This window comes from Oratosquilla oratoria, chromosome 29 (genome assembly GCF_046742065.1).
Source record: "Oratosquilla oratoria isolate Oo_2021 chromosome 29, ASM4674206v1, whole genome shotgun sequence".
Taxonomy (NCBI): domain Eukaryota; kingdom Metazoa; phylum Arthropoda; class Malacostraca; order Stomatopoda; family Squillidae; genus Oratosquilla; species Oratosquilla oratoria.
The window spans coordinates 23,676,157-23,700,222 of NC_134805.1; the positions used below are offsets into that span (position 1 = coordinate 23,676,157).

Here is a 24,066-nt window from a genome sequence, read left to right on the forward strand (position 1 = left end):
CCCCCATCTACAGAATTATGAAAGGATGGAAGTCCTTGATAGAGAATATTTACTAAATTGGGATAAGAGAAACACAAGAGGGCATGGAAAGAAGCTCAAGAAGTACAATTATAGAAGAGACCTGAAAAAGAACAGCTCTCCCCACAGAATGGTGAATGTACAGAACATATTAGATGAAAGAACAGTGTGTGCAAAAACAGTACAAGAATTTAAGAGCAAACTAATTATGGAGAGATACAAAGACGGGACACCACGAGCATAGGTCCCCTTCCCATAAGATACAACTATGTAAATACACACACACACAATCTGAAATAATGGACCAAATAACAAAACTTGATGTCAGGAAATTGCATAGCTCAGATGGAATTGCAAACTGAATACCAAAGGAGTGTAAATTGGTAGTCAAAATATATAATATAATAAGATGTTCACTTAAGGAAGGAAAGATACCAGAAGACTGGAAAAAGGCCAATATTGTATCAGTATATAAAAGAGGAAACAAGGAAGACCCAACAAATTACAGTCCAGTTTCCCTCACAAATACTATAGTGAATTTTTGTAAAAATGTAATATAATCGAATTTGGAAAAAGTAAAAACAGGATACTAGGACAATATAAAATTAGTGAAAAGGAAGTAAAGAAAGTAGGATTTGAAAAAGATCTGGGAGTAATCATCACAAAGGACAAAGCCCCTGATAAACAGATAAACAAAATTGTCGGAGAAACCTACAACATGCTGAGATTAATGAAAGTGGCATTTACTTACTTGGATGAAGAAATGGTGAAGAAAATACTGGATTTACTGGGGAAAGACATCTCTACCATACCCAAGCTGGAGGAGATCCAGGAATAGTGGGCAAGGATACCACAGGATACACTTACAAGGTTAGATAAAGTGAGAAACGAGGAGGTAAGGAGGAGAGCGGGGATGTAAAAGGAGATGGGAGATAGGGTTGATAAAGAGTACTGGAATGAAAGTGTAGAAGGCAGAGGTGGATGGAGTGAACATGAGGGGATGACCAAGGATGAGATGGATGGATGGATGGGGTAAAATGTTCTTAAACATATCCTTTACATGGTATGGATGTAGGGTGGTTATACACTTTGAATTAGCCTTATAGTATTTATGCTTTACCATCCTGTGTGTGTCTGTGTATTTTCTGAAGTGGAATTTGGTTGCATTAACTTTGAAGAGGCTGGAAAGTACTCAGAATTACTTGTATTTATTCTCCAGTGTCAGATGCTGGTCCTACAGTGGTGATTGAGGAGAAGAAGATGGAGGTAGATGTTGAAAGAACGTCAGGAGGTCTTGGCCTTTCCATAGCGGGAGGAATCGGGTCAACACCGTACAAAGGTGTGGATGAGGGTATATTTATTTCCCGCGTATCAGAAGGTGGCCCTGCATACCTGGCTGGACTCCGGGTAAGTTTCGAGAAACACCACTAATGGGCAGAAGTATTCCATAAATCAAACATGTTCTGGTTTGAATTTATGTTGTAAGTCAATAGTTACAATATTGTTGTGACTCTTTCAGGTTGGTGATAAGCTTTTATTTGTAAATGGAATGAATGTTGAACGTGTTGACCACTATGAGGCTGTTAGTATAATGCGAGAAGCAGGATCACGGTTGCGGATGGTTATTGTCCGTGAAGTCACTAAACTTGTTCCAGAAAAGGTAAGAGAGTCAATTTATTTATTTTTTATATTTATAAAAAAGGAAAAATATATGAAATAAGGAACAGGTAATACATGCATACATATACCAAGGGCTTTTTCCTCCTTACAAGGGAGGTAGCTAAAGTCAAAAGGCATAATTCCACTCCTACCCATTTCATCCCCATCCACTCCACTCCCATTCACCACCACCTCTCTCCCTTCCTCTTTTCTTGGCTCCTACTGGATGAGAGGCCATCCCTGCATCTCTCCCATTGCCCTGGGTCAGAAGCAATGCAGCAAGACACAGCACATCCACAGGAAGGCCACATCATTTAATTGGTGACCCCCCCCCCCTCACTGTCCACTCATGGAGAAAAAAAGAAGACTAGGAGAAATGCTTTCAGGCTGCATCAAAATATCATTCACTTGTAATCACTCCCTAACCTCCCCCCCACCCACTCCATCCACCTCTACCTTCCACTCTTCTTTTACTAACCTTTCTTCACTAATTTTTCCATGTATCTAAACCATCCCAATAATCTTTCATCAACCCTATCTCCCATCTCCTTTTCCACCCCAACTCTCCTCCTCATTTCCTCGTTTCTCACCCCTACCATACTTCTCACCCCTACCATACTTCTCAAACATTGAAGGCAGTCAGAAGTTTTTACAATAGTAGAGATTATGTGAGGGTCAAGAATGGAGAGAGTGGTTTGAGGTGAACATGGGGTTGCTCCAGAGTTGTATAATATCACCATGGTTGTTCACTGTGTATGTTGATGGAGTGGGTGGTGAGGAAGGTAAATGTCAGGGTGGTGGGCAAGGATTTGGAGTTGGTGAGAGTGGAGGCAAGTGGAAAGTGGACCAAGTGCTTTTTTTTTTTTTTTTTTTTAGAAATGACACCACACTTGCAGCTAAGTCAAAGAATAAACTGAAGCACTTTGGTAGTAGAGCTAGGGGAAGTAATTACTGTCATTGACAATTTCTGGCAGATGGCCTCCATTATATTGTTTTAGCCACTGTAAATGTATAGGGGAAATGAAAATGTAAGGAACAGATATTTGGGGATGAAGAAAAAGAAAAACATTGTAAGAGGAAGTGATTGTTTGTCCCCCTAGCACTGTAAGGGAACTTAGAATTTGAAGTAGGTAGAGAGAAAGGAAGAGCCTAAATGTTTCTGAGATGAAGTGCTCAAGTATGGTATGAGCACATGGAAAGATTGAATGAGGAAAGACTAGCAAAAAGAGTGTGGGAAGCTGGAGTGGATTGAGTGAACTTGAGCAGAACACCAAGAATGAAGTGACGGATGGGATGAATATCTGTTGAGTAAAGAAGAAAGGGTGTAAATATAAGAGTGAATGGAGAATGGTTGTAAATGGATGGTGAAGTGGTGCAACTAAAAAGGGGTGTTCTTTTCCATTCCATCAATTTCTTGAGTGGATGAGTTGGGAGAAGGGGATGACATGCATTGAAGCAATAAAGGTAAACCAGCTCAGGCTGTTGGGTTGTGCTGTGGGAATGCTACGTCTTTCATGAGATGCAAAGATGGAAGGGACAACAAATGAGTTTTGGATGGATGTGGGATTTGGTGTAGTTTGGGTATATGGTTTGACTTGGTTACTGTCTTTATAAAGGGGGAAAAGGCCTGTTGGTATGTATGTATAACATAAGTGAGCATGAATATCCCAATATAGTAAAGATTTGGAATCTCGAAATTGAAAGTAGTTGGGATTGACTTGCTTCTGCTGTAAGCCTATAGAATCTTGTTATAAAAATTAATGATTATGGTATGTATTTGTTCATGGTCAACCCTTCCCATAGGTTAACAGTAACCAGGATCCTATTGCCAATCATGTTGCCCCAATGGTAGAGAAGTGTTCATTAACACAAGAAGTCGCTCCTATTCCCAACCATGTTGGACCAGCTGTTAATGGAGAACCAACACAACCTATAGTCAATGGAGAAGGCGAATCAGTGGATGAATTGGAGGTATGTTTGTTGAGTTTTCTTTTACATTTCAATCAAAGGTTACACATGTATGTAGTGTTAAATTGAAATACTTTGCCATTGTTTAAAAGTATGTGTAAACCTAGTCTTACTGGGTATAAAGAAAAACTTTACAACAACTGTAATAGTGCTATAGTGTGACTACTATATTTGATAATAATTGTTACTGTGAATTTCACTAAGTGGAGAACTTGCAGCCCCACACCATCTTGTTAATAATTTGTAAGGTGAATATCTCTCATAAATTTGTGTCCTTCAAAACTTCTTGGTGTAATTTTCAGGTTTTACACGAAACTATATATACGACATTAATGAGAGACCACAATGGTTTGGGCTTCAGTATAGCAGGGGGCAGAGGAGCAGCACCGTTTAAGGATGGGTCAGATGTAAGTGTTCTACTTTTCATTTATGCTCCCCAACTTTTATATCATGTACAGGGATGATTTGGGTAAGATGTTCACTTTTTCTACCCCAGTTCTAGGCTTGACTTTGTAGGGGAACTTGTAAGACAGAATTTGATACAGTTGGACAATGTTTTCATTCTTGCCATAAGCCATTAACAATGATACTATGAGGAATAATGGGAGTAATATTATATTCAAGTGAGAAGTATATGAGGGAGGAAGGAAAAGGGGTTAGGTATATATGTTTTCTTCAACTTTCTAAATGGATTTTATATATATAAATATATATTCTAATCATAGAATAAAATAATTTTACATGAAGTCATAATTTCATTGATTGGGGGTCATCCATGTAGTTGTACCTCAGTTTTTTGCTATTGTATTGATAATATAGCACACTGGCCTATATATATCCAATGAAATATAGCTTATTTTATTAGTCATAAACACAATTTACAAAGCCCTCTGTGAGGGGCACTGTCCTAGCCTCCCGATAGGGGGGGGGGGAGTGTGTGAGGTTAAACCATATCATCATCACCATATGAGGATGGAGCCTTTATTTGTACGATGTTTCACTAATTACAACTTTTGGTACTTGAAAAAGCTGTAATAAGCGAAACGTCGAACAAATAAAGGCTCCATCCTCATATGGTGTTTAACTCGTCAGTCTTGTCATCAACTACTACTTTCATGAAAAATATCATCATTACCATTATTTTATAGGCAATCTTCATATCACGGGTAACAGAAGGAGGAGCAGCTGCCAAGGATGGCAAGTTGTGCGTTGGGGACCGTGTCATATCAGTAAGTCTGTTTCTTGAAAACTCTTTGTAGTTATTAAGTACTTCAGTTGATACACACATTGTGTAATAGAAAAAAATTCAACGGCAAGATAATTATATGTAGATCAAAACAATTGTGTGTATGGTATTGAATAAAAATATCCATTTTCCTACTTACAAACATACAATCAATCTTGTTTTTACTGACACTTGTTCTACAGCTACACATGTTCACAGGCTCCATGGCTAGGGATTAGCTTGAGCTGTTCCCTAGAATCCTGTGTTTTTCTGTAACTGGGCAAGAGGAAAGTATAAAATAGGGTATATCCAGTCTCCTTACTCCACCCCATTTAGTTGCCAGTCTCTCTATCTTAATACTCACTTCCAATTTGCTGCCATCCTCTTCCCTTGTACATCTCATCACCTTACTTTTACCCACATTTATCTTCAACTTCCCTCGTTCGCACACCTTCCCAAACTCGGTCACTAACTTCCTTAATCCCTCCTCTGATCCTGCTACAAGTGCAGTGTTGTCAGGAAACAACAACTGCTTATCTCCCATTTTTCTCCATTTAAAATCTTTAATTCTCCAATTCCTGGCCCATTACTCTTGCATTTACCTCCCACACCACCCCATCCATTATAAATTGAACAACCATGGTGACATAACACATCCTTGGTTAAGTCCCACCTTTACTTCAAACCACTCACTCTCTCCATTTCTAATTCTAATACAGGCTCTACTACCATAAAAACTGACTGCTCTTAATATCTTTCCTTTTATCCCATGTATCGGCAATAGCCTCCCACATTAACTTTTATGTTGTGAGTGAGATTTGTAACTGATATAAATGGGATAGGTAATGCATTTTTCTAACAGATTTGGCACTTTTTCCAGATAAATGGTGTGGACATGGAATGTGCACGGCATGATCAGGCTGTGTCCATGTTGACTGGATTGGAACGCTTTGTACGCTTAGTCATCCGCAGAGACACTCTGGTTCCCAAAGGTCAGGGGAGTGGCGTTTCAAAATCTTCGCCACTTGTCTTTGGCACCCCGCGGCCGTACACAGGGCTCTATAGTGCCGGCTCATACATGGCTAACCGACCAAGCTATACAGGATATCGTCGGGCTGAGCCTGGCAACCGTATGTCTAATTCAAATGTACAAGAGGCCAACCACACGCCTGTCTCCTCGTCCATTGCCACGGCAGGGACCACATCAACTACACAAGTGGTGCCAGGAGCCAACACAACGACCACCACAAGTACCATGACTACCAGTAGCACGACCACGACCACTTCAAGTACCTCAGGAAGCACGGCGGCTGATTTTGCTGCTCCTGCTCCTACCCAGGTACCAATCCACCGTCCACTCACTAACGAAGACTTTCAGTCCCTGATCCCACACCACTTCCTGGAGGGGCGTCCCAAGGAGGACGGAAACCCCTCCGTCCATGTTTCCATCAACCTTCCTCAAAAGGATGAACCCATGGCCATGGGCTCTTCCGAGGCCTGTCCCGACCGCGAGGGTAGGGTCACTGAGACAATCACGAAGTCGACTCTTACCGAGATGGTGGTAACGCGCATCACAGACAACAAACTGGCCCCCATGCCACTCGTGGTAGAGGTAAGGTGGGCGGGCTAGTTTGCTGCACTAATACTCATTATGTGGGCAAGAGAACCACTTGCTGTCATGTAACTTTCATTCATCAGTTGTCTTATGGTGGAGGAGACCTTCCGTTTGTTTTGTTTCATTGCTGGAGCACCAACACTTGTGCCACCACAAGGGATTAGTGCTGCATGGGGGCAGATTCTTTGCTTTAGCTTCTCTCAGAGTACCCCAGCTGCGGCTGCTTCACATTGATCTAAAAAAGGTTCTTGACCTATTAAAACTCTTTCCTGTTTCATGCATTATTTGTAGTTATGACCATTAGTGACACTAATCCATAGGTATAGTGAGTAATTATTAAAAAATAAAGAGGGCTGAGAACCACACAAGCTTTTTAGTATAGTTAGATGCTGCTGAGCTTGCTTGTAGAGCACTTTTTTGCAACTCCTTACATTAATGAAAATGTGACTCAGAAGGAAGTATAAACTGCTTAGATAATCACTTTCTTTAGACAGAAGTTTTCTTCTGTAATTAGTGCTAACATCTTATATATATTGCAGGAATTAGAAGTTCCTATAGTATGGTTGTAGGGCATTGGTAGAACCATAAAGGGGCTGACAGGTACCAGTGACCATGACATTTTTGTCAGTTGTTCTGCTTCAGTATCTGCACTACAGCGTAAGACAAATGTGAATTTATATGCCCAGTGTGTTTCTCTTTCTCAAGATTAGTGCACCAATAGCTAACGACTATTCTACGGAAAGAATAGTTGTCTGGTGTCCTGGGTATAAGTTGTACCAGATACTCAGTTGATCTGTTGTTGCAGTTCTCTTTGGCAGGAAACCTGCAGATCCAAGGTATCTGGGACTTTTGGGTTAGCCTATAGATCTCTCAGAGAAATATTGTATTGCTTTATGCTATGCTGATTTAGGCAATGTAAGTTTACTTGTACATGTTCTTTCTCATGTGTGGGTGCATTTACTTAGCAGTAGTATACAAGGTTGGAGCTTAATGATTTCAAAAGAAAAAATTGAAATAGGCTAAATGTTTAAAAGATATGAAGTGTGGTTTTACATAGAGATGCATAAACTCTTAGAATCATACATGAACTTAAATCAATGTATGGTAATTGTGTAATAAGTCAAGATCCCTTATAAAATTAAGCATTGCTCTTTTCCTGTATACTACTTTTAGGTACAAATAGATAAATACAATTGAATAAATAGATGAAGTGCTAAGATAGGAGGAGGAGTGTGTGATTTTTCCATCGTGGAGAACCCCCCCCTATCAGTGGGAGAAAGCCTTTTTGCTTATGTGTGTGTGTATATGTATAATCATGTATGTATATGTATATATGTACACACATGTACAAGTGCACACACACACAACATATATACATATACCAAAGGGCCCTAACATGGGAGGTAGCCAAAAAACAAAGGCATAAAATCCACTTCCACCCATTCCATTCCCACATACTCCACTCCCATTCACCCCACTCCCTTCCTCTTATCTTGGCTCCTCCTGAATGATTACATAAATACATACATAAAAGTAAATACTCTTACTGAATTTCTTATTTGTCTTAGTTTATTTGGGTACATGAATATAGCTTGAGAAAACAAGTGATGGCTCATTATCATATATCTAGTTTCCAGAGGAAAGGAGCCAGACCATTAATTTTGACAATATCAAATGCTTAAATTTTATTTTAAGGCAATGTGATCTTGTTTCTCAAACAGAACGTATGCTAACTTAAGCATTCCTTCACTTTGTGACAGGAAGTGACGATGGTTAAAGATGGTGGACCCCTAGGTCTCAGCATTATTGGAGGATCTGACCACTTTTGTGTTCCTTTTGGTGCTTCCCCAGATGATCCAGGAGTGTATATATCAAAGGTAAGAGGTGATGCTTTATCTACAAGGGGAGGTGGGGAGATGCTTCATCTACAAGTGGAGGCAGGGAGATGCTTCATCTACAAGGGGAGGCAGGGAGATGCTTCATCTACAAGGGGAGGCGGGGAGATGCTTCATCTACAAGGGGAGGCAGGGAGATGCTTCATCTACAAGGGGAGGCGGGGAGATGCTTTATTTACAAGGGGAGGTGGGGAGACGCTTCATCTACAGAGGGAGGTGGGGAGATGGGAGAGGCAGTGAATAGGTTTTGGATTGATGTGGGATGGGTGTTTCCTTTGACTTTGCCATTCTCCTCATAAGAGGAGAAAAGGTCCTTTGGTATGTATGTAACATAATTATAGATGTCACAAGCTAATCCTTGTGTATATACCTTGGCATTTGATATTCTTCCATTTAGGTATAGTGATCAAGGAAGGAAGGGGACAGGGAATGGAGGAGGGATAGGGTGTGGGTATATGTGAATGATATTTTGATGCAGCCCCAAGAGATTTCTCCCCGTTTTCTCTATTTTCTGCATGAGGGGATGGAGAGGGGGGGTGGGGGTCACTAATTAAGTGAAGTAGCCTTTAGCTTGGCTACCTCACTTATAAGAGGGAAAAAAGGTCTTGATATATAGATAGTAGGATTTAAATCTGATATTTGGAATCTGTTTTGTGGCTCATCCTTGTACTTCTTCCAATCAGTCAATGTCTTTAATGAGATTCAGTGACTATATGAACACCACTTATAGTTGGTCAATGACAGATGGACTTTTGAAATAAAAAAGGTCATGCAGTCAGTCCTAGAATTTTATTTGCTTCCTCTGCGGCAGAAATACACTGCTTAGACTTAGATAATTAAGATCCCTTGTATGAACAAAGAGTCACTTGGTACATAGATATAAATAGATGTAAATACCTGATCTGTATTCTCCAAATTTGTGTTGTACTTCCACAGAAAATATGAGTGTAATTGAACTCCTAATTTTGTACATGATATACTAATTGTTTTGCAGATCAATGCAGGAGGTGCAGCCCACAAAACAGGAAAGCTGCGGATGGGTGACCGTATAATGGCTGTCAATGGCAAGGACTTGACAGGTGCCACCCATCAAGAGGCTGTTCTTGCACTTTTGAACGCTCCAAATGAAATTACATTGAGCATTCGCCATGACCCACAGCCCAGCGGCCTCATGGTATGTTGATACAGGTGACAGGTATTGGGAGCTGAGCAGGGGCAGATTGAGGGTGTACAGACCCAAGAGGAAACTTAGTAGTAGTTTGACAGGGATGAGGAAGCATTTTATGTGAAATACGAGGTCACAAGCTGAATTTTTAAAGTGAATTGATTTGTTGAATGTACAGTAATCCCTCCCATATTTGAACAGCCATTAACCCAACCTTGCCATTATTGAATGGTGAATGGGAGTGAAGTGTGTGGGGATGAAATGGGTGGGAGTGGATTTATGCCTTTTGACTTTGGCTACCTCCCTTGTAAGAGGGAAAAAGCCGTTGGTATATGTATATATGTACATATATTCCTTCAGAATTGAAAATTTAGCAATGATTGACAGAGTGAGGGAGTAATTTTACCTCACATATGAATAATCCCCAAGTCTGAGCACACTGGCCCAATTAGTTCAGATATAGAAGGGATTACTGTACTTTTTAATATATGGAAGATGGAAAATAGGTAGGTAGAGTTTGAGAGTATTTTGTCAGTGACAAACTACAGTTCTCTCCTTGGAGACTTTGTGCTGAAGAGTTAGTCATACAAGGTAGTAATACACAATAGTGTATCCTTTTCTAACAAAAAAGAAATGGAAAGAAAAAAATGAACAGATGACACAGCAGGAATAATCTCAATACAAACACTATCTATACATACCAACAGGCTTCTTATCTCTTGTAAGGGAAGTAGCCAGCCAAGGCATGCACCCACCCACCCACATCCATCCCACTCCCATCCCTTACCCTCTTATTTTCCTTTCATTTAAGCTCCAGGTAGGTAGATAGAACCACCCCACTAGGCAGCCCCCTCAACATAATGAACAAGCAACCTCCCCTGACAGCAATATGCTCTCCATTCTAAGAAGCAGAAAAGACAATTGTAATTGCTGCATCATGTTTTACTAAGTAGAAAAACCTGTAGCCCCACAGTTGCTGTTAACAGTCCTTGGGCCCTTCCTCAGATTTCTCTATGGAGAAACTATGGATTGTTATCTGTGTTGTATTGATATGGGATGGTTTCTATGTCACCAGTTGAATGTAGTAGGAAGGGGGGAGCTGTCACTGGTTGTCAGCTATCCATCATTGAAGATTTGCAAGAAGTTGGTATAGAGATCTTGAGCCCAGTCTGGAGACCAAGTGTCAGCCCATCAAGGCTGCACATCATGAAGGAGGTGAAAGTGTTGATGGTGATGGGTTTTGAAAATTGGCAGAAAATAGGAAAATAAATAAAAATACACTATCTACATACATAGCAAAAAGCCTCCTTCCTCTTATAAAGGAGGTAACCACCCAAGGTACACATCCATCCCACAAACATCCCGCAACTATCCAACACCCATCCCACAACTGCCCAACACTCATTTATGTTCATTTTATGTTAACTCCTTGTGAATGAAGGGCCAACCCTCCCCCCACTCACTGCCTGGGTCAGAATCAATGCAGCAAGGCACAGCACCTGCACAACAGGGTCCAGCAGCCATCCACCAAACACCCTTCTCAGTGAAACCCTTCCAGACATTAGCCCCCACAGAAAATTCCCTCAGAGAAACAATCGCCACATAAGCATGACTGCATTTATGTTACCAGCCAGCTCAAAAGACAACATCAACAGAATAAACCTGGCAACAGAAGCAAACTGCCCTGAATGTAACCATCACATAGAAGGCACAGAACACCTTACCTTATACTGCCCCACCCTAGATATGCACAGACATGATATTTCTTCTTTGAGTGACTTATGGGCCATTCTGGTGGTTGTTGCCAGTTACCGAGGAATCATGTGTTTCCTGCAAGAGGTACCTAGGGTTTGATTGCTTGATTGATTTTATTACATGGCAAACTATCCCTCCCCTCCATCAACTTGGAAAAATCTACAGAGCAGAATTCATTTCCTTGTCCATTTAAAATCTTTATCTATTTCTATCTTTTGTTTCCTCTCTTCCTTGCTCAACAGACATTCGTCTAGCATCCAGTGCCCCCTGCATCCCATTTTTCCTTCAAGTTCGCAGCATCCACTTCTGCTTTTCATACTTTTTGGCAGTCTCTTCACTTATTTTTTCCATGTGCCAGTAATATTTCCCTTGAATTGAATACCAGTATTGATTTGAAATTTACTCATTTTATGAGCAAATGGACATTTGGGAATGGATGCTGGGGGGGGGGGGTTGTATGAATGGGTGATTGTGCTGACAGCACTATATGGGGCAGAGACATGGAATGTGGAAGAAGAAGATGGGAAGAGTTAGAATGTATTTGGGTTGGGGTGCCTGAGAAGTATGATAGGGGTTACTAGGCTAGATAGAATGAGAGGTGGGGAGGTGAGGAGGGGAATGGGGGTGGAAGGGGGGTTGGGAGATAGGGTTGAAGAAAGTGTGTTGGGATGGTGTGGACACATGGAAAGAATGAGTGAGGAAGGACTAGTGAAAGAGGTGTGGAAGGCAGGGATAGAGGAAGTGAACATGAGGGGTCGTCTTAGGATGGGATGGATGGGGTAAAAGGGGCATTGGGAGGGAGGGGAGTGTTTGTTGGGGGGGACGGGAGATGGTGGAAGATGGGGGTGAGTGGAGAGTGGTTGCATATGGATGATGATGTAATGCATGAGGTGGAGTGGGTGGGGGGTGGGGCGTGTGTGTATGTGTGTGAGAAATGAATTGACGCGGCCCAAGGGGATTTCTCCCCATCTTCTTTTCTGCATGAGGGGACGGAGAAGGGGGTCGCCAATTTAATGAAGCGGCCTTGCTGTGGATGTGCTGTGTCTTGTGACACTGCTTCTGACCCATGGCAGTGGGCAAGATGCAGGGATGACCCATCATCTGGGAGGTGCCAAGATAAGAGGGAGGGGAGTGGAGTATGTTAGGGATGGAATGGGTGGTAGTGGTTTGTATGCCTTTGTTTTTTGGCTACCTCCTTTGTAAGGGGGAAAAAGCCTTTGGTACATGTATGTATGAGCAAATGGAGAATAGTTGTATATGGATGATGCTATGATGCATGGAAAGGAATGGGTGGGGGATGAGAGGGGGTTAAGGAGTGGATATGTGTGAATGATGTTTTGACGCAGCCCAAAGGGATTTCTCCCACATCTTATTTTTTTCTCCATGAGGGGACAGAGAGGGGAGGAGGGTCGCCGATTTAATGAAGTACCCTTGCTGTGGGTGTGATGTATCTTGCTGCATTGCTTCTGACTTAGGGCAGTGGGCGAGATGGAGGATGACCCATCATCCAGGAGGAGCCAATAAAAAGAGGGTGGGAGGGTTGGTGAATAGGAGTGGAGTGGGTGGTGATGAAATGGGTGCGAGATGAATTATGCCTTGTGACTTTGGCTACCTCCCTTGTAAGGGGGAAAAACCCCATGGTATGTGTATGTACGTGTTGTCATCATCATTATTATTATGGACCGACTGACTTATTATTATTGTTGTAGTTATTGTTGTTGTTAATAACAATAGGCATAGGAACTTTACGAACCCTCTACCATTGCAGTCATGTGTATTTGGTGAGAGGAGGATTATTTGCATCTCTATATGGATGCAAAGGTATTATAGTGTACTGTATTGTCAGTAGTGGATGTGGTGAATGTCCAGAGTTGAATTTGGCCCCAATTTTCTAGGTTGAGAGTCTCCCAGCCGAATTATATAATAATCACATGACATTGGATACCATATTGGCTGCATGCTGCTTCCATGTTACTTCATATATTGGCATCAGTGTGGTACTAATTGGTTGCGCATATTGAACTCCAAGGCATCTGTAACTCTTATTCTGGCACACTCTTTCATGGGGGTATTTTATACATTATTTCAACAATTGATTTATTGAGTGTATTTAATATTTCAGAATTTTTTTACTCATAAATGAAGTACTGGCACCTTTGTGTGGATCGTTTTCAGCACACATATTGGAAACCGGCTCTGTAATCTCATTTGATATGTCTCTTGGTTGAGTCTCGCAGTTTTGTGGACACATTTGGACCACACTGATCAAAGAAAAGTTTCATAGTTTCTTGTAGCAAGAATCATACATGCATTTGTCAATTGATGTGCTTATGGGTTCTGTGCTTCTGATTTCAATATTTGTTCATTCCCATTGTAGATCCTATCTGCGAGTCAAGAATTAACTGTTCATGTGAGTAAAGGCTGTTTTATTAGCAAGTCATTGTTGTAATATAATTTGTCCCCCTGAATGACAAGGCTGCACAAAGTCTCATGCTCATTCATATCAACTCTTCCTCCAGCTGGCCTATTTGCATCATCTGTGTAGTTTAAACCTGTAACTAGTTTTGTGCGTCCTTATTATTTCTTCGTTAATTTTCGTGTTCTCAGATTTCTTGATGTGCAACAAATCTGATCAGCAAGGGCGTCCATCTCTGTGTATTGTGGTGTTGGTTTCCTCTCCTTTGATGTGAAAAGTTCTTGCTGATGTTTACATTCAAACAGAAGTAGTAGTATGCCCAATATGCATGTATGATCATTGTGTACATTTAAATGTTTATGGACTTCAATGTGCTATTCAGTTACTTCACTTTCTTACTGAGTCCCACTGCCTGCAGCTGCAGTAGCAATCACCTTATGAATGACTCAGTTTTATATCCAGCTTTTCACAAACAAACCACCACTAACCTCGTATCCCTAAGCCATTCATTCCTTTATATGCACTGTTGTTCTCTGGGGTCAAGTGTGGTAGCTCAGTACAACAGATGTTGGAGAGAATCGTCTCCCCACCATTTGTCCTCAAAAATCTATGAACGCCTTTTCTTCCATCTGGAGGGGATCTGTGGACTAGACTGAAAATCTTGTATCAGCTTCAACTCTCTCTTCAATTTTTCAATAAAGTAGAGTTGACTTCTTCTCTTCTTGACTTCTCATGGAGATATGATGAGAGGCAAACAAGTGGGTGGTGGAATGGGTAGGGAAGGGTGCATGCCTTGGCTGGCTACCCCTTTATAAGAGGGAAGAGGCCCCTGCTATATAGATAGATAGGTAGACTTGACAATCCTTGACTGCTTCCCTCCTCCTACCAAATGGTGACTGACTTGCACTGGTACAGTGTATGCAACAGTCCAACATTTCTTTTTAGAGAGGCCAGTGTTGGGAGGCCCCAAGGACTTGCTGACTACTGAGGGATTGTGGGTTTTATGGTCTTCAAGACAATAGCTATTACCTTATTACTAATTTTCATTTATTTTTGTTTGGCTCCCTTATGCTATTGTATCATATTATGCTCTCCTTTCCATATTTATTTATTTTTTGTACAAAATCCATGCACATCCATGCGAGTCCTCTTGCACTTCTCATCCTTACCACTTTTGACCCATGCACTTCTTTTTTCAACCTCAACCCCTTCATTACCTTCAATGAAATTGGAGGTTGTGTGATCCTTTGTGTCTATCTACAAAATATCTCTCAGCTGTATGTGTTTATATAAGAGTCTGGGCATGCTTCAGACATCAGGAACAGTTTGTTTTTTTATTTTGCTCTGTTGGTAAATGTGGATCCGTGAGTGGCATTTATTGCAAAATACAGGTGTTAATCTGTACATACATAATGCATCAGGAGCATTTAGGGCCCGAGTACATTTTATTGTCACTGGCTTTTAAAAAGAGGCGGCCAGGCACTCGTGTACTACTGTCCTCAATTGAGGGAAAAAAGTGGGGGTAGAAGGTATACATGTATACGAGTCAGTAAACTTGGATCTGTTCCAAAGGGGCTGCACTTTGCTGATGTTCTTTGATCAGCAGAATCCCAGATGGATTGCTCTTCCTTCGGCCATGTTGTTGAGGACCACTTTGAGATGGTACACATCAGCAGTTCCAGAAGTTGGAATATTTGATGTTGAATTTGGGGCTTCTCCGGGGACCAAGTGTCAGCCTCTTGGGACTGAACCTCCAGGTGGAGGTGAAATGTTCTTGAGAGTATTTTGGTTAATTGTTATTGGTAGGGTCCTGAGTGTATTGAACTTGTAAGGGGCTCCTATGTTGGCATGACAATGCCAGACCACCATGGGCAGGTATACTTCAACAGGTCTTACAACTTCTACAACACAACAGGCAACATCCCAGACATGCCACTGCATATCACACCACCTACTGTCATGGTAAGTTGCACAGAACCTCCCTTCATAGCATTATCCAGTCAAAATTTATAGACATACATATATGTAGTGGTACCCTTAGGGAGGATTGAAAGAGTGCTGTGTGTAAATCTATTTAGGGGATTGCCAGATCAGTATCTGGTAGGAGGGAAATTCAGAGGAGGTAAAGTCAAGGAAAGGAGAGGGAGGCAGAGAAATACTGCAAGGTGAGCAAATTAAATGAAACGGTGAAAAGAGTACCAGAGAAGTCGAAAGAAGTATGGAAGGTAGTGAAGAATGAAAGTGAAACTGGAGTGGAGAAAGAATTGGTGTATTTCAAGGAGGAAATGCTAACTGCACAAAGAGAGCATATGGTGTGAGGAAGGGAAAAGGGAACAGGAGAGGCGGTTAATGGTGGGATGAAAAGGTGAAGATTAGATGTTAGGTGGATTTGGAAAAGGCTTATGACAGGGTAGACAGGAAAGCACTGTGGGAGGTATTACAGATATATGGGATAGGAAGAAAGCTGTTAACCACTTCGGTACAATGATGCCTATGTAGGTGTCATGAGCCACAAGTGGGTACACGAGGATGTCAGCGTCGGAGTTTTGATTATATATACATTTTTTGTAGTTGTACACGAGTTAACCAGGATTCTGTGAACTAGTTTGATCACGTTTTATGTATATATTATTATGCAGAGTAAAAGACAATGAGTAATACAGCAGGGACTTTATATTTTGTAATGTGAGTAGTGTGATGCACCGTTCATATAGCAGCCAATGCTGCGTGCAAGAATTTGACTCATACCGAAGTGGTTAAGAGCAGTCAAGAGTTTGTACGAGAGTAGTAGAGCCTCTGGTAGAATTAAAAATGGAGAGAGTGAGTGGTTTGAGGTAAAGGTGGGACTTTGCCAGGGATGTGTTATGTCACCTTGGCTGTTCAATTTATTCATAGGTGGGGTGGTGCGAGAAGTAAATGCAATGGTAATAGGTCAGTGGTTAAAGAAAATGGAGAAAAATGGGAGATAAACCAGATATTTTGCTGATAACCCTGTGCTTGTGGCAGGATCAGAGGAAGGATTAAGGAAGTTAATGACAGTTTGGGAAGGTGTGTGAAAAAAGAAAGTTAAGAGATAGATGTGAGTAAAAGTGAGGTGATGAGGTGTAAAAGGGGAGAATGTGGCAGTAAATTGGAAGTGAGTATTAAGGGAGAGAGACTGGAGGAAGTGGATAGCTTTAGAATGGGTGTGAATGTGGCAGAAAAGGGAGGAGTGGAGGTGGAGGTAGAATATAGATTGAGAGAAGCAAGTAAATGCCTTGGTGGATTAAAAAATGTAGTGAGAAATAGACATTTGGGAATTGATGCTAAGGAGATTGTATGGAGTGATTGTGCTGACAGCACTGAATGGGGTAGAAACACGGAACATAGGAGAGGAAGAGTTTAAATGTGTTTGAGATGAAATGCCTGAGAAGTATGGTAGGAGTTATTAGGCTGGATAGTGTGAGAAAGGAGGAGACGAGGAGGAGAGTGGGGTTGGAAAGTTAGTTGTGAGATAGGGTTGATGAAAGTGTGTTGGGATGGTTTGGACACAGAAAGAATGAGTGAAGAAAGACTAGTAAAAGAGGTGTGGAAGACAGAGGTGTAGGGAGTGAACATGAGGGGTCAACCAAGGATGAGATGGATGGATGGGGTAAAAGGGGCATTGGGAAAGAGGGGAATATCTGTTGAGGAAGGAAGGGAGAAGACAGAAGATAGGGGTGAGTAGAGAATGGTTGTGTATAGATGATGCTGTGATGCATGGAAGGGAGTGGGTGGGGCATGGGGGGGTGAGGGAGTATGTGTGAATGATATTTTGGCGCAGCCCAAAGGGGTTTCTCTAATCTTCTCTTTTCTGCATGAAGGGATGGTGAGGGGAGGGGGTCACTGATTAAATGAAGCAGCTTTGCTGTGGATGCACTTTGCCTTGCTGTTTTGCTTCTGACCCAGGGCAGTGGGTAAGATGCAGGGATGACCCGTCAGCCAGGAGGAGTCAGGATAAGAGGGAGGGAGGGGGATTGAATGGGAGTGGAGTATGTGGGGATGGAATGGCTAGGAGTGGATTTTATGCTGTTGTTTTTGGCTGCCTCCCTTGTAAGGAGGAAAAAAGCCGTTGGTATGTACGTATGTATGTAAAAGTGTTTTGGAAGGAAGTTTCAAAAGCCACTCAAGCACTATAGATATTTATGCTTTCCCCGTTTCTTACTGTGCCTACTTTCCATTGTTTTTGATACCTCAGAGTTCATCACACAAAATTAGAGTTCATCTTTCTTCTTAGGGTTGTACAGGGTGGTGGAACCAAGTTTGTATTCATGCATTAGTATGCTCCTATTCATACCTTTCTCCATCTTCTTACATAGCTCATTTTTCTGTTTTAGTGTCAAAACTACATGTTTCTGTTTGTAACAAACTTCCTTAACAAGGGTGACTGGTGCCATGATGATTGAGAGAGGTGTAAATTCCACTATCAATGTCTCAACTACTCTCATATCCGGCAGCCAGAAGTAATAACTAATGCTAATCATAGCCGTGCAGCTTGCTGCTTGAGCAAGAAGACAGACACTACATGTGTGCCATGTAGCAGTTGATATGTCAACCACCTACTTAATTACCCACCTGCACCAATTTTTTTTTATGCAAGACCTTGTGTATAATAGCACATTTCACATACGATAATTGAATTTCAGTATATCGAGATTCCACTATAAAATGTGTATGTTTGTTACAATAGGTAGCAGGGACTCCGAGGTATATGTTGTTAAGATTTTGGAACAACATCAGGTTTCATGAGTTTATTGCTGATATTTGAATATTTTCTGGTGCTGGTGCACTTTGTAGACCTGAGTTGTTTATTAAAGTGGCCAAGTAGCTTTGGAGGTAAGAGGTAATGGCAAGGGAAAACTCATCTAATTTACTGGCTAACAGGCATCTTGAGTGCAATGTGATATATATGGTTGTAATATGTACACAATATGCAGATTACAGACAGCAAGTTGCAATAGCAAATGTGATGCATATGGTTGTAATATGTACACAATATGCAGATCACAGACAGCAAGGTGCTGATCTGGGCAGCCATTCAGGGATCAGGATGCATAGCTCTGCCCACCCACTGATTAGCTAAATCAATGTTACCTTAAATGGAAACATGCAGCCCCCACAACATCTGTTAATATTGCCCTGTCCTTTACAAAAAATTCTGTAAGAAGCAGGACTGCTGACATTAGCAAGAGTTTATTTCTTTGTCACTGGCTTAGAGTAGGAGGAAGGGAGCATTCGCTAGTTGTCAGATGCCATCTATGAAAAGATGGAAGAATTACAGTCATAGTCAGTATAGATTGTGTGACCAGTTTAGAGATCAAGTGTGAGCCCACTGGGGCAACATCTTCAGATAGAGGTGAGGGTGTTTTGGGAATTTGATGAGTGGCAGATAGTTCCCCATATGCTTTGCATATCTACCTACTTGCAGGCTCCCATTGTTGGCCTTGCTGGAATGGAAATGATTTTAGAATAGGGTAGTATGGGGGAAACAGCCTTTTGTATATGTATGTAGTATTGGCAAACTTGGATATAGTTGAGTGTTGTGTTGTCTCCTAAGAATTAAAAAGAAATAGTTACAAGGTTCGGAACACTAACCTTAAAAGTATAGGCTGACCCTTAAACTTCCTTCTGCTTTTCCATTTTCTCCACAAAGCTGTGCATGTTAATATGAGTATCTCATTTGTTGTGTTTCACAGTAATCTGTGTTTATGTGACAAATACAGCAAGTAGACAAAATGGAAAGAATATAAATAGTAGCATTGGAATTATTATAACAGATAAGATAGAATGAAGTGGCAATGATTATTTAATATATAGCCCATGTCCCTCCAAGGTAATGCCGTGTTACACCATGAAAGCTATATAGTTTGTGATTGTTGGTTGTGCAGTTGGCATGAAAATCAGGGGTCAGATGAATATTCATTACAATTAAATGGAATTTGATATACTTGCAGGTGTTTCTTTTTTTTTTTACAGGGAATTGAATAATGTCTTCTGAAGAAAGTATTAGATGACACAATGGCTTGTTTCATAAATTCTTGCAGTTTTGGTTATTTTTAGAAAATGGGAAACAAGGACGAGTTTTTCATGTCATCCTATAATAATAGAAAAGAGTTTGCCACCAAAGTTGACATTACACACCTTTTTTATCAGTGGTGTTAAATCTTCAGTGTATGTTGATAATGTGACATTTTTTATATATTCAGGTTTTTCAGATGCTGTATTTCCTTGCATAACTCCCTTACCACTGGTGTGAAAGAAAAAATATTTTTCCTTTCAGGAAGTAGTCATCAAAAAGCTTCCAGGGGAGAAGCTAGGGATGAACATCAAGGGAGGTGTGCAAGGGTCTCCAGGAAATCCCCTTGATAAGAGCGATGAAGGAGTTTTCATTTCCAAGATCAACTCTGCAGGAGCTGCTTACCGGGATGGGAGACTTAGTGTAAGTATAACATATTTGCATAAACACGGCAAAGGAAACATGGACTGGAAGTGAAGCGTTTATTCCTGACGTTTCGTCTAATGACTTTCTCAAAGTCAATGGACGAAACGTCAGGAATAAACGCTTCACTTCCAGTCCATGTTTCCTTTGCTGTGTTTATGCAACTTTTTCACATGGATTTTCATTATAACATATTTATTTTATATAGTTTATATATTTTATATAGTTTATATATTTTATATAGTTTATATATTTTATATTTATTCAGGGATGGAATGGGTGGGAATGATTTTATGACTTTTTCTTTTTGGCTACCCCCCTTGTAAGGGGGAAAAAGCCTTGGTATATGTATGTATGTATTTTATATAGTTGTTCCAACTTTTTGCCCTGCTCACAAGTGGGCAGGACCGATGTATATAAAAAATATTTGAATGCAGTTCAATGTTGTTTCTTACTTTGAGGTACTTTGATGGACTTTGACAACCGTCACATTTCATTTGTAAGGAACAAATTATCCTCAAGCATGATGACTGATAATTTAAAGACTGCATACAAGGTTTCCAAAGGTTGTGTAATAGAAAAAATTAAGGTTAGGTAATGTTTGTAATCTTCACTAATGGTATATCCAATCTTTCTCTGTAGGTTGGGCAGAGGGTGTTAGAAGTAAACGACCATTCCTTACTTGGTGCCACGCATGAAGAGGCTGTTAATACTATGAGAGGTGCTGGTTCAACTATAAGACTTCTTGTCTGTGATGGCTATGACCTACAGCAGGTAAGTTTCATACTAACAAGTTAGATTTAGGAATTCAGAAAAAAAGAGGTTGCACTAGTGTTCAGAGGAAGTAGAGAACAAGTGATCATTTTTCGTCAATGATTTACCAGCCAAATGGGTTAGAGCATCATAACTTGTGGCAGAGGTAAAGGTGACAGCAGTTCAAACCTTGCCACCAGCGAGTTGGACCAAGGGCATGGTTCATAAAATTCCATGCTACAAAGTCCTCTGTAAAGGACACTGTCCTAGCCTCCTGATTAGGGGATTTTGCAACATGAAACTGAATCATCATTCATTAATGTATATTTCTGAGAGGAGAGGACAGGGACAAAGCATCTAAAGCTAAAGAAAAATCAATTGAATACAAATATAGAGGTAACATCCCAAGTTGATTCCTTAGTTAAAAGTTCAAGATGTATATTATCACATGATGCCTTCCTATATGCTACAAAAAGATGTGAAAAATCAAACTATCAAATTAAACGTGTGTGTGTGTATATATATATGTATATATATGTATATCTTTATATATATTGTAATATGTTTATTAAACACCCAGGCTTGAATTGCTAAAATGTTTTCATTGTCTTTTACATCTCAGGTACTGAAATTGAAAGGAGAAGGCAGGTTAGGTCAGGATGTTAGGAGTACAAGTCATTCCATGTCGTCTTTGGACCGAGAAGAAACTGATGTCAAAAGCAAACAGGTAATACATGATTGTGAAACATTTGTTTGGTTGCACTTGTCTGTCCACTTTTTTTTTCCCTTCAGAAAATTAAAAAAAAACCATGAAAATAAATGCCCCTTGATTCTTTGGTTCAAGGGTGGGGGAAAGACTAGTGATGGACAGTCCTGTACGATGGAATGCACAGCTTCCTATTTTCAAAACCAATTTACCCACTCACCTCCATCAGGAGGGGCAGCCCAAGGGGTTGTCACTTAGTCCTTGGAGAGGGCCCAAGATATCTCTTATCAACTTCAACTGTATATTTTGAACATTTTCACAAATGGAGAGCTGACAACTAACAGCTGCTCTGCTCATTCTACTACTTCCAGTCATTGACAGAAATTGTCCCAAATCAATACAATATGGACAGCAGTCCAAAATATCCTCCCGGAGAGATCTGTTGATGGGACCAAGAGTCAGCCCCTCAAGGCTGAACCTCCTGAGGGAAGTGAGGGGGTAAACAGGTTTTGAAAATGAATAACGATGCTGCCCATTTTGTTGGACCACCAGGTGGAGATACCTGTTATTGGTCGTCCACAATGACAGTCCAACTTCCTTTAGGCATGATTAGTTTCTCCCTTTACTTGAATATGCACAAATATATCACTTGATTTCACTTATCATTTGAATGCTTATCTGCATGTGACAGCACTAAAATACTTGGTAGTTTTTACTACAGAAGGTTAAGGTTGGTTTATTTGGGAATAGTAGTTGTATCCAGTAATGGAAAAAGGTTGATGAACTCCTCCTTCAATCATGTATGTGTAGATTGTCCCACTTTCTTCTTTGCACTCCTGAGCCTTTATTGGCCTTGTTCCACAGGAATGCTGCCCCTCAGATGTGCCTGATGGTGTTGCGGATGCAGAGGCGGCAACCCATGAGGAGGTCTTCCTAGGTGGGGACTCTGTTCCTCCTGAGGAAGAACAGCACCAAGACCTCCCCCACACCACTCCAGCACCTCCTTCATACACCCACAGAGAAAAATCAACTTCAGAAATAGTATGCATGAATTTTGTTCAAGATGCATTTGTTGTTATTGCATGCAGATTTAATGCTGAGCTGAAACCTGTAGATTATTATTATTTTATTTTATTTATTATTTACTTATTATTAATTTATTTATTTATTTATTTTTTGTAGTTACAGAGCTGTAGTGTCTTATGGAAGTCCTAATGCAAATTATTGTCGATTTATAGTTGTATATCTTAGGGCATTTTTGTTTGTTGTATTTGCCTTGTCTTATGATTCATTTCTTGTCTTCATATATACCTACCACTTGAAATTCATGTAATCACTCTCATATGGGTCATATGTTCTTTAAAGTCATTAGTATAGGGATAGGATTCTTTGAATGTTAGTGTTTCAAATTACAAATATGATTATGTCAGGAACATAGGGGATGTGGGCCTGGGTGAAGGTAAGCTCTGGGAAGTTTTGTTGATTTATTTTAAAGTTGGGCACCTACGAACAGATATATAAGCTTGTTTCTGGCTGCAAGAGGAACTGGGGGGGGGGGGGAACAGTGTTTGTCCTTGATGGTGAAGTCTTAGTGCAGGAAGTTGCTGGAGATAGCTTCCTCAGTTGCTGGTGACCCCTTATATTCACCAGGATCAGGCCATGACCTTTGCATTAACTATCCCATGGGAGATGCTCAGCACAGCTGGGGGTTACAAGTGTTCCATAAGACTTGTTTTGTTCAGCCCACTGTGGCGGGTCAGACCTCAAGGACCCGTTTTGTCCAACCTGATGCGGCTGGGTTATGACCTCAGGGCAGTCGGTGACTGCCAGGTGTTCAGTCCCTGGGGACCTTCAGAGGCACCAATGCTATTTACATGAGGCTAGCAAGGCAACTGCCTCACATGCCCCCACAGAAGTTGAGGCTGGGTGAAGTTGAGTGGAGCCTGGACAAAAAATCTGCCAGGCAGTTGCCATGGAGGGGGTTGACCATCTCCTGAAGGTAATGACACTTTAGAAACATTCTGGTTAGTGGGTGGGGTGTCAGGCCACCCAGGTGGGCAGGTGGACGGCAGGCTGGAAGGCAGACAAGCAAGCAGGTAGGCTGGCAAGCTGGCAGGCAAGCAAGCAGGCAGGCTGGCAGGCAGGCAGTCATGCAAACAGACAAGCCGGAAAGCTGACTGGTAGGTAGGCTGGCAGACAGGCAGTCAGGCAAGCTGACAAGCTGGAAAACTGACTGACAGGCAAGCTGACAAGCTGGAAAACTGACTGGTAGGTAGGCTAGCAGGCAGGCAAGCTGACAAGCTGGAAAGTTGGCAGGCAGGGAGGCAGTCAAGCTGACAAGCTGGAAAGCTGGCAGGTAGGCAGGCAGTTGAGCTGATGGTAGTCAGGTGGCTAGCTGTTGACAGAGCTGGAATCGGTTCCCAATTGTTGGTCA

At 41.2% G+C, this 24,066-nt stretch overlaps 1 protein-coding gene across 9 annotated transcripts in view; it reads left to right on the forward strand.

The window, feature by feature from the left end:
• Positions 1-24,066, forward strand: part of LOC143040667 (protein lap4-like) — a 91,525-nt gene that overhangs the window by 12,031 nt on the left and 55,428 nt on the right. For 6 of the 9 annotated variants that reach the window (XM_076211926.1, XM_076211928.1, XM_076211931.1 and 3 more), the window contains exons 6-18: positions 1,238-1,425; positions 1,538-1,678; positions 3,481-3,648; positions 3,948-4,052; positions 4,794-4,874; positions 5,751-6,482; positions 8,246-8,362; positions 9,375-9,554; positions 13,678-13,710; positions 20,015-20,173; positions 20,816-20,947; positions 21,549-21,653; positions 22,497-22,673. In XM_076211926.1, the coding sequence (XP_076068041.1) occupies positions 1,238-1,425; positions 1,538-1,678; positions 3,481-3,648; positions 3,948-4,052; positions 4,794-4,874; positions 5,751-6,482; positions 8,246-8,362; positions 9,375-9,554; positions 13,678-13,710; positions 20,015-20,173; positions 20,816-20,947; positions 21,549-21,653; positions 22,497-22,673 (2,318 nt within the window). The remainder of the gene's footprint in view (positions 1-1,237; positions 1,426-1,537; positions 1,679-3,480; positions 3,649-3,947; positions 4,053-4,793; positions 4,875-5,750; positions 6,483-8,245; positions 8,363-9,374; positions 9,555-13,677; positions 13,711-20,014; positions 20,174-20,815; positions 20,948-21,548; positions 21,654-22,496; positions 22,674-24,066) is intronic. The other 3 variants (XM_076211932.1, XM_076211927.1, XM_076211930.1) reach the window with 3 other exon arrangements.